General features: G+C 43.9%; 1 protein-coding gene across 1 annotated transcript in view; it reads left to right on the top strand.

Annotated features, from left to right (window-relative positions):
- IRAG1 (inositol 1,4,5-triphosphate receptor associated 1) overlaps window positions 1–7,448 on the top strand; it is a 157,308-nt gene extending 149,860 nt beyond the window's left edge. Inside the window, 1 exon segment of the mRNA XM_007955160.2 lies at window positions 7,205–7,448. Within this exon segment, the coding sequence (XP_007953351.1) occupies window positions 7,205–7,448 (244 nt within the window).
- Window positions 7,449–11,470: the final 4,022 nt, after the last annotated feature.

Below are 11,470 nucleotides of genomic sequence, written 5' to 3'. Positions count from 1 at the left end.
TGCCTTTTTACTTGTCAACCTTGGGCTTCTCAGCCTCAGCAGCCAGCAGCTGTCTGAGTGAAGAAATACACCTCTAGCTCCAGTGGGCCAAGAGTAGGAGGCAGAGCTGGACCCCATGCTTGAGGGGCTTTCATCCAGTCCCTAGAGCCTGGCATTTTGAACTCAGACTTAAAGCCTCTAAACTGTAGGAGAATAAACTTCTGTTTGTTAAGGCCATCCCATTTGTGGTGTATTCCTGTCAGAGTGGCACTAAGTAACCAGAACACCTGGCCTTCAGGATACAGAATAGTAGAAATAGCCTCATCTAGTTCCAGGGTACTTTATGCAGTGAGGCATTATGGGAAGGAGGTCTCAGCTCCACCAGACCAGGACTATACCATAGAAGTACATGCTTAGGAACAGGATAAATTGGTGCCTATAGAAGAGGTAAAGAGCTCTGGTGGTGTAGTGATTAACATATTTGCCTGCTAACCAAAAGGTCAGCAGTTCGAACCCACCAGCCCATCTTTGGAGACAGATGAGCCAGTCTGCTTCTATAAAGATTTACCACCTTAGAAACCCTATGGGGGCAGTTCTACACTGTCCTAATAGGGTCACTATGAGTCAGAATCGACTCGATGATGTGGGTTTGGGTTTGGTTTTATAGAAAGAGCTGTACTCTTCCTTATGGATATAGTCACCATATCAATATCCTGGATTTTCAGGACAACCCCAAATTCATACATTCTTTCCTGTTTCTCCATTAGTATATTCAAACCACATCTTGAGTTTTGATTTTTTTTTTTTAAATGTGGTTATAGCAACCTTAAAACATTTCACCAAAATCTTTGCTTTCAGACCCTCCAAGCTATCCTGAGCCAAAATGGTTAATTATCTAATCAGCTGCTGAGCTTGAGGATAGGATATATGTCTACTTCATTGCTGGAAAACTCTAGAAATCACATACATGCAAAGAAAAATACAGTAAATATAGAAGGGAGATAGACATGATTCAAAGTGCATAGGAGCCTCCAATAGAGCTCAATTAGTAGAAGATTCAACCAGGGTAAGTTTTAGTTCAACCCTGTTGTTCACGGGAGGGGCAGGCTAGAAGAGCTGGGGAAAATTCTTCACTGCTGCAAACAGACTTGTGCTAGGATACAACTACTTACCCTAATGTTCTGGTTACCTAGTGCCATTCTGACAAGAATATACCACAAATGGGATGGCTTGAACAAACAGGAGTTTATTATCTTACAGTTTGGAGGCTTTAAGTCCAAGTTCAAAGTGCCAGCCTCTAGGGGCTGGGTGAAAGCCCCTCAACTTTGGGCTTCAGCTCTGCCTCCTGCTCCTGGCCCACTGAAGCAGGAGGCTTTTCTTCACTCAGCTGCTAGCTGCTGAGACTGACAAGCCCAAGGTTGACAAGGAACAAGGCACAGTCCCAATATTACCAAACCACACAGCAGGCCATTAATTCAAGTCCATTAAAAGTCCCCTACTTCTGTAGTGATACTGCCTCGGAAACCCAAGGAGGGGTCGCTATGAGTCAGGGCCGACTCGATGGCACATAACAACAACAACAAAAAGTCCCAAGATCGGCAGAGCATGGCAGGCTGCTGAACAGCGACTTGGCTATATGCAGGGTTCAAGTGTGCCCTCAGCTAGAGACCATTCCCAAAGCTGCAGCTTATATACGGGAAGCAGACCACATCCTTATAGCAGCTACTCAGCTGCTGTGGTAGATCCCACCATGGATTGATTGCCAGTCTCATCACAGGGAATAACTACCACCAGCTGCCCAGCCACACAACCAGGCCCAACCAAGTTGACATACAACTTTAACTACCACAATTTTACCCCTTGTCAACTTGGCACCTATACAGATCTTCAATGGGTGTTATCTGTGCAGATCTCTTCACTGGGAAGAGAAGATCTCTTCTCTTCTCAGTCCCCTAGTTCCTCAACCTTACCACCTTGGCCTGGCAGGCCCTGTTCCTCTCCCTCTTCAGCATGGCAGCCCTGTCCCCTCACTCTTGGGCAGCAGCTATGACTCCATCCCACTAGCTAACATGAACAAGCAGCCCCACACTCCAGAACCAAGTTGATGAAGGTCTGGCTCTTTGAAACCTAGGGAGCTGTGGTGGTTCCATCCCCAAAGGCCATGGTCCTACCCTTTGAGGCTGAGGCAGCTCTGCTCCCCATTTCCTTGGTCTCTCCATTTCTGCCGATTAATGCCGAAGGCAACCCGCTCTGCAGGAAATCTTCCTGCCCAAAAAGCACTCAGTTTTCTTGCTCCGTGGGCCAGTCAACATGCTGCTCCATTTCATGCCGGTCTCTTCTACCAATTAATGCCTGATGGCAACCCACTCCACCCAGAAGCCGCCTACCCAATGGTACCTGGCTTTCTCCTCGTGGTCTGGTAAGCCTATTGCTGTTTAATGCTGGTCTCTGGGCTACTGGCGTCTCTCATGCTGGTCTCTCGGCTCTGCTCCTGCCATCTCTCATGCCAGTCTCTTGGCTCTGCTGCTGCCATCTCTCATGCTGAATGCTGGGATCTCTCTGCCAGGGTCTCAGGTCAAGGATGCACTCCACTCCTGTTTCCATGTTTTAGTCATCTGTCAGAGCAGCCTCCCACTCAGTACCATATTCTGTTCTGGTTACCTAGTGCCGCTCTGACAATACATATACCACAAGTGGGATGGCCCTAACAAACAGGAGTTTATTCTCTTACAGTTCGGAAGTCTAGAAGTCTGAGTTCAAAGTGCCAGGCTTTAGGGGCTAGGTGAAAGCCCCTCGACCTTGGGCTTCAGCTCTGCCTCCTGCTCCCGGCCCACTGAAGCCAAAGGCATCTCTTCATTCAGACAGCTACTGGCTGCTGAGGCTAACAAGCCCAAGGTCGACGAATAAAATGGCACAGTCCCCATGTTACCAAACTACATGGCAGGCCATTAATTCAAGTCATTGAAAGTCCCAAGGTCAGCAGAGCATGGCAGGCTGCTAGGCAATGACACAGCTACATGCAGGATTCAAATGTGGTATAAACTAGAGACCGTCCCCCAAGGCTTCTCCTTATATACAGGAAGCAGATCCTATCCCTAAGGCAGGTACTAAGCTGCTCACAGTAGATTCAAAACATGGAGTTGATTACCAGTCTTATCATGGGGAATACTACATCCAGCTGACCAGCCACTCAACCAAGCCCAGCCAAGCTGACACAAAACTTAACTACCACACCTAATGAAAAGACTTCTAAGTTCAATCAATAAAATACAATTGCTACTCCAAACAGCAGGATCCTGCTCTCCTCAGGTCTTACCTCCCCCCACCTTTTTTTTCCCCTTTATTTCCTTTTGCCTATCTATACATGATCATTTTGCCTGTGTACCTTCTTGGGGGTCTTCTGTTCTTATTTTTCAGGACACTACACTGCTTTTCTCCCCCATTTAATGCAATCAAGCCCTTCCTTTGGCTCCCCTGAATACAGCTAAGACAGGCTGGATCTTCTAACACTTCCAAACACTGAGAAAGAACAAAAGAGAAATAAACAGAGAGAGTACATGGAATATAAACAGTCTGCTTTACAAAGCACAGAGCTCCAATCCTTATCTAGCTAGTTTGATCTCAGACAATTGTTGGCTCCTTCCCATTTCACAAAACCCCAGGGAAAGCAAGACTTTGCTTAGAGCCTTCTCTACCCAGCTCCTGGCCATCGGTGGACGGCAATAGCCACCCTTAGCACCTATCATCTGAGTATCCTCATAGTCATGGATTCTGACAGACCTCATTCTCTCTCCAACCTTGCTCCCTTTTGCATCTTGGGAACATGCCTGTATCTGAGATGATGGATCCCAGGCATGAGCACAACCCTCAGAAGAGTCCTCATCCTTATGTGCAGAGGTGTGGCTTCACCTTTTCAGGCCTAGAAGTATAACATCATTTTCTCCATAAGTACTACAATGTTGTTGTCATATAAACTTCCCACTCACAATTATAGGGTCCCTTCTCATTTGTGACCCAAGCCAGACTGGCCCCAAGAGCTGTCATCTTCAATGCCAGGCAACCCTCATCCATTCCTGAATCCCTGAGCACACAGTTGCCTGTAGGGATCTGCTCTCAGACATGATTGCCCCATGACATTTTGGTACCGCGTTAATAAGCAAGGTCTGAAGTTATTAAAAGTTCCATTCCTATTTAATGCATTTTAAAAAACACTGGGCTAATCTCAATAGCTGAGCCCTTATTCAAGAGACTTAACATTAAATACTAAAAGGCTTTTGTCTGAATCGCTTCTCCATTCTAATATATAACAATATAATTTGTTATAAATATTACTCTCTGGAGGACCAGTCTAAATGACCTCTGGATGGATCAATCTAATATCTTAACTATAAGATAGAGAACAGTCTTCTGACATTTATGGAATACATTGCACAAGTGAGGCTGATAAAGTACCACAGAAAACTTTCTTTTCTCCCACTACCTGTTCAAACTTGCCATACGGGTTTAGGGTGATATTTAGGCAGATCATTTTACTTTTCCAATAACTTTAGAAAACAGAAGTCCTCTGATCAGTTTAAGTCCCCAAAATAACTTCATCTAAGTAATTTAAATGGCCAGCTACCTGAAACCATCAAAAGCCTGAACTTACAAAGCTCAAGTTTCTCCCCTCCCCTAGCTCAGGTCTCCTCCTGAAAGAAAGCCTGCAGTAAGTAGGAACAGGGCACATGGTTGGCTTTTTTCTCTGGATTCCCACTTAACACTTCTACCCCCCACTCCCAGGATTACTGATATAGTGCCTCTCCAGGGTAAGTGCTAAGAAAAGGAAACTAGATTAAGGGATAAGAAAGGTCTTACTTGACTGTTATTACTGTGAACTGTCTTCCAGGTTTATCAGAAGTTTAAAACTGACTTTCTCTAGTGTAATGTGTTCCAGAACCTTCAGAGATAACTATTCCTCCTGCCTCCACCCCCTAACATAAACACATATTTACACCATTGCTGAGGATATCTCTCAACTGTACTTCCCTTTATAAGGTTGAATGCATCTCTTCTAGGCTGGTCATTTAAAATTCCTCTCAGTCCTTAGGCAGTTAGATGTATATATTCAGCTGTTTTACCAAGGTCTCTCCAGCTTCTAGGTAGTTCTCCCAAGCAGGATCCAAGATACCCGATGCCAACTTGCCTTCACTTGACTACATCCAGTAAGGTAAATACATACACACCTTCAGCCCAGTATCAGTGGGTGGGCAATCATGGTCAATCATGGCCCCCTAGTCTGATTCCATAAAGCACTTCTACAAGATTCTTGCCCTTTATATTTCTTGGGTGTGAGTCACACACCAGTCCACTGTGTCCCCCAAACTGTAGCCTACCAATCTCTCGAAGCAGCATCTCTGAAGCCTCTCTTGCTAGGCCCACTCACTCCTATAAGGGAGTGAGTGGAACTCATAACAACCAAAATTTTGTTTCCAAGGGAATAATATTTCTAATTTATTTCTACTTCTAACCTCTTTTATAGACTACCAATGGATGAACAGCTAAGGGACACAAAGCCAGTTCCTGACCTCCTCCTTGGCAGTGCCACTTATGAGGTCTAAACCAAATTAAACCCACTCTCATTGAGTCAACTCTGACTCATCTAGTACCTTGTTTTGGAACATGGAAATACAGCCCCCTAAGAAGATGCCATTATAAAAATCAACTATATCTCAATAAAAATTAAAGAATGTAAATAGGACTGAAAGAAGATAAGCTTCCATTAACAAGCTGTCCCTTCCTGACAGTTGGGGAAACCACCACTGATTTCCACATCATCTAATTTGCTTAATTGTTTCTGAAATGATCATCAGAGGGTTCCCACACAGAAAAGAAACCAATCAATTTTCCTCATGGCCTTGCTATCCTAGAAGGGCACTGCGAGTATCTAGCCCCCTTCTTAAGAAGTTATTTATTGAGGCCCATTGTAATTCATCTATTTTCTACTAACTCTGAACTAGAGCTCTCTACTTCTCAGCAAATGGCCTACATGTTGCAGTGTCTGTGTGAGCCTCAGGATTGTCAAAAAGCCCTTCTGTTATTTTCCCTGCTTCTTCCACTTGATAATCTGCCATATTCTCATTTTTCATATTATTTTTTGAAAAAACAGATCTAGGCATAAAAACAGGAGGAAATTCTAGCTTAATGAAGGTTTCCAGGATTTCTCCAGAAAGCTCTAAGAATGGATTCCTCAAAATGGGCTGTCTGGCCAAATATCTTTTTACTAAACCACAAAAAGAAAGGAAAAGATGAAAGGCATTGGCAAGGAAGCAAGAGGGAAAAGAGGAAGGAAGGAGACCAAAAAATGTAGGAGAGAGACAAAAAGGAGGAAGATGGAAAGAAGGAAGGAGAGTGTGGGACGACAGCATGGAAAAAATTAGGGAATGACGATTAATTGAGTTCAGAAAACACCTTAAACAAGCCATCCGAGGTTAGTGGAGGTTATCAGGGATCTGCTTGCTCCTAGGATGGTTTGAAGTGAGCTCTTGCGATCAATCTAACTCTTTGCCATTTATCACTGAACACCATGCATTTTCTGAGAGTACAGCATGACTTTTCCATTCTGGATCCAGTCAGGAGTGGAACCGAGAGCACCAAATTATGCACTGAGTATATGTTGCTTTAAAACATTTAGCATAGTGCATTTCCAAAAATACCTCCCAGGGGGAGGGGGTGGTTGGCAAATACAGAAGGTGCATGTTACTTGGGGAGGGGTGGTACTGAGAACTTGGAACTGAGCACTAATTCAGCTAAGTGAAGAAAAGATACTGGCCCTATGTGGATGCATGGGAGTACATAACAGCCAACCTGGTATCCTGAAGCCTATGATGGAACCTGGGAGAGTGCAGATATCAATGATCATCTCATATAGCTAGATGAAGGAATGTGTGAATGGGTGAATGAATGAAAGATCAAATGACTAAAGAGTCTTCCATACCAACATCAAGGCCATGGACAGGTGGCCTCAAAAACACCTGGGCAATTTTTTAACTATAGGTTTCTAGACCATACATTTGGAGATTCTTATTCCATAAGCCTGAAGTATTTTGAGTAATTAGGGCCAAAATATTCTTTGTGCATCTGAGTTTGAGAACTCTGTACAACACAGAAGCTCTCCCCAGAGATGTGTGGGTCTGGCCATATGTGTGCCCCATATACTAAACCCTCCACCTATTTTTATATTTGACAGCAAACTTGAAGAATTGGTTCGTTTCTTACAAGTCATGTATCCCAAACTGTGTCAGCACTGGCAAGTAATCTGGATGATGGCTGCAGCGATGTTAGTCTTGACTATTGTGCTGGGGCTCTACAATTCTTACAACTCTTGTGTGGAGCAGGCTGATGGCCCCCTTGGAAGAGCCACTTGCTCAGCAGCCCAGAGGGACTCCTGGTGGAGCTCAGGACTCCAGCATGAGCAGCCTACAGAGCAATAGGATGCCTGATGCCTAGCCACTGTCCTGCTCCAATACCCCCAGCCTACCACCATTATATATAGTGTCAGCCCCAGCTGTGGGCATGCTGCACTTCAGTTCCACAGGGAATGAAGAGGGATTCTTTTCACATGCAGTACCTCTGTGGAAGATATTCATACACAGTAACTGATGTTCTTGGAGGATCAACAAAACTGCCCTAGGAAAGCATCTACTGTATGAAGATGTCACCTTCACCAAGGAGCTCTAAGCAAAGGAAGGCCTCCTGCCTCTAGATCAGATGACTGGGGAGAACAAAAATACCTTCACTGAGATGGACAATGAAAAGCTCACTCTCCCCTTTTTTCTTCTCTACTATTGGTTACCAGAAGAATTGTGCTTAAAGGCCAACAATGATCCTAAGGATCAAACCTGGAATTTGGAGTTGCTACATGACTATCTTCCCATTTCCCATCTCATTCTCACTGACTATCCTTTAGCCTCCTCTTTTCCTCTTTAGAATTGGAGTTTCTCTTTAAAGAAATAGAAAAGGTTTCTCAGAAAAAATACATAAGCTGGATTTAGCTCAGTGTTTGAAATGAAATGGGAAGATGTGAATTAATATATATGCATCTGTATACACACACAACATGCATGTGCATGAAGCCAGTAACTAACATGCTATGAGCATGTACTCTCGATAAAAAAAATATACATCAAGCCAACCCACAAATTGTCACTTGGTGTGTGACAGTCACCAAGCACCTGTATTCAATGCCCTCTCCACATGGACTTAAGATGTTTGCAAAGGACTGAACACTCATGGCTCCAATGACAACTTGCTGGTCTCTGTTTCAAATGTCAACTCTAAGCACACTCCTCATTTGTTCTTTCCCTTTGAGAACAGTTAATCCCCCTCTCAGATGAATAAGGAGAAATGGTGTATTTTCAGCTTCAGTTTTACTCTGTGTGCATTTTCACCTTAGTGCTTCACTTCAAACAGGATTTCCAACCCAGGTATGTTTCAGAGCACTCCTAATGGTTGAGCATAAAACTGAAGGAGCACATCCCCTCTCCAATTTGTCTTCTCTCTCCACCTTTACAGCCATTGCCTGTGTTCAGTGCTAATCAGTGTTGATTTTTGTGTGGATTTTGTTGTTACTATTTTTTTTAAATTTTTGTTTGTTTATGTTGTTAACACTTATATACAACTTTCTATGAGCCAAGTATTGTTCTAAGAAATATACAGACATTAATTCATTTACTACTGAAGAAAAAAAAAGAACGGAGCTCTGGTGGCGTGGTCCCTAAGGCATTTTGACTGCTAACCAAAAGGCTGGCAGTTCGAATCCACCAGCCATTCCTCAGAAGGTAGACTGGGGAATCTACTTCCATAGAGATACTGCCTCGGAAACCCAAGGAGGGGTCGCTATGAGTCTAATCGAATCGACAGCAGTGAGTTTTTTTTTTTTTTTTTTTTTTAATGAGGTGGGTAATACTCTTCCGATTTTCAGATTAGGAAATTTAGGCACAAAAAAGACAAAGGGCACCCAGCTAGTAAACTGTGGAGCTGGAACTCAAGTACAAGTAGCCTGGCTCCAGGGACTAGGCTTTTAATCCCTCCATTAAATTGCCTCTTCTAATGATCTCCTAACTAGACGTCTTATATTCCATTCTCACATGATTCCAATTCCAATCACAACCAATAAAGTCTTGAGGCTTGAGTGTACTCTCTTTGAAGCAAAAATCTCAGAATATCATTCCTTGCTTAGAACCCTTCAGTAACTCCCCTCCCCTCTAGGATAAGATTCACTTTCTTCACCTGCCATCAAAGCTTCTCAGGATATGACTTCCTCCTCCTGTTTTGTAGCTCCATGGGCTACTGCCCTCCCCAAAGTGGCGCTTCAGCCATTCAAAACCATTTCTGGTTCCTAAAGTAAACTGTTTTCCCTCACAGCTCTTTCTTCCTCTCACTAGTTTTTCATCTGCCATTCTCTTCTGGCCACTTCCTGTTCAATCTTCAGGACCAAGTGCAAAAATAATCCTTCTCACAGTCTTTGATGACCTTTCCTCCATACTCCTCCTCCAACATAACAGGGCACTTCTTCCTCTGTGCTTTCCAGCACAGTATTTTTAAATACTTCATTATTGACCCTTACTACAGCATATCACAATAACTTCATTTATGTATCTGTCTCCCCTAACGTTTTTCCTCAAAGATAAGAACCATGTCTTAGCCATCTTTGAGTAAGTGCCTACTGTGGCGGGTGATGCATGGCAGGGTGACATTAAATGCTGGTCAAAAGAACAAGAGGGCATACAAAGTAATAGAGAGCAAGCTGAGGAGAGCTGACATTTTGCACGCTTACCACACCAGCACCATTACCACCACCATCTCACTGAGAAAAGCACCAGCTTTATTAACCTCATCTTATTCTCGTGTTTCTCCATCTCCTCTGTGAGAGAGCAGGAATGAGACCAGACCAGCAATACTATTTCCAAGCTGAAGGACTGGGCTTGGTGCAATTACTCTCTTCTGAGTAGAGCAGGCCCCACTTTAAAACAGCATATCTGTTTAAGGGGCCCATCCTTTACAGTGGCTAGAAAATAACTATAAGAGAAGTCCAAGGCAGGGTTGACCAAGGATGTGCCATTAAGGTAAAGAGATTCAAAGCAGGGAAGAGGGACTTGTGGGCATGGGTGAAGGGTTTACTCTACCTCTTCCAGTGGGACTGAAGGCAACTGAAGATGCTAGCCACATGAGGCCTTCAGAGCCATGGACAGAATGCAAATGGAGCTCCAAAGAGAGTGGCCAAGTGGAGGACTCTAGGCCAGCAATGTCCAATCTCAACTTCCTTTAAAGAAGGATCAGGCTGAGCTGGCCCATTGTCTACTTGAGATGCCAGTGAGCTCATGAACCTCCAGAAAGGCCTGTCAGAGTACTTCCAGACTCAGACCATTGCCCACACTACTCCATTTGTGAGTAAGGGAGATGGAGGAGCATAAGAGTAGCCACATTTACAAGGGCATTAATGAAAAAGTAGTACTCATTGGTATTTTTTTTCTGAAAAGCAAAGATCAATCTGAAGCAGTTGAGCTGCTGCCAAAGCAGCACTGAAATGGAGGGAAACTGGCCCTAAATTTCCAACGACATTGATCCGAAATAAAAAAATCTCTTCACAATGCCTCTGAAGGCTGACATTTCTGCTTAGCCCTAGGAGTCTGGGTGCCTACCCTCAATTGCAGAGTGATGTGTTTGTGTCATTGTTGATCGTCACCTTAATGGAACTTCACTTTCTGCCTGCCACAAAACCCATATGTATTGCTCCCTACATACAGCCTGGCAGAGTTAATGAAGAGAAAGATGTTGGATTTGTGTATCACTGGCTGTCAGTTCCTAATTAAGCCTTACACAGGTGTGCTAATGTTGAACTGTAGAATGTCACATACTTGAGTTTGAAAATAAAGCACATTTCCAAACCTCTGGCAACAGCCAAATGCCTCCTGATTTCATCAAACTGAGCCACAGCCTACACCAACTCTGATGAAGTAGGTCCAGTTCCGTAAAAACAAGGAGGGTCATAGAAAGGCATGAAGTACTTCACACTTTGTTTATTCTCCTTGTGGCCTACCAAATTTGAAGGATTCAGTTGAAGACTTTGAGGCCAAAGATGATGGCAGAACCATTAGATAGAAGCTGAGTCTTTGAATGGACACTCACAACATTGAACTGTGACATAAGCAAAAAATAACATTTTAGCACACTAAACCCCTGAGACTCAGGGATGTTAGGAGCACTGGTGGTGTAGTGCCTAAGGCATTTGACTGCTAACCCAAAGGCTGGTGATTCAAACCCACCAGCCACTCCTCGGAAGGAAAGTTGGGCAATCTACTTCTGCAGTGACACCTCCTTGGAAACCCAAGGAGGGGTCGCTATGAGTCAGATCTGACTCCACGGCAGTGGGTTTGGTTTTTTTGGTTTGGTTCCCTGACATTTGAACCAAAGTGGGATGCTTTAATAACAAAAATCTCTAGCTTAGAGATCA

Source organism: Orycteropus afer, unplaced genomic scaffold (genome assembly GCF_000298275.1).
Source record: "Orycteropus afer afer isolate SDZICR_OR568_19922 unplaced genomic scaffold, OryAfe1.0 scaffold00014, whole genome shotgun sequence".
NCBI lineage: Eukaryota > Metazoa > Chordata > Mammalia > Tubulidentata > Orycteropodidae > Orycteropus > Orycteropus afer.
This window is presented reverse-complemented; position numbering and strand designations above follow the sequence as displayed.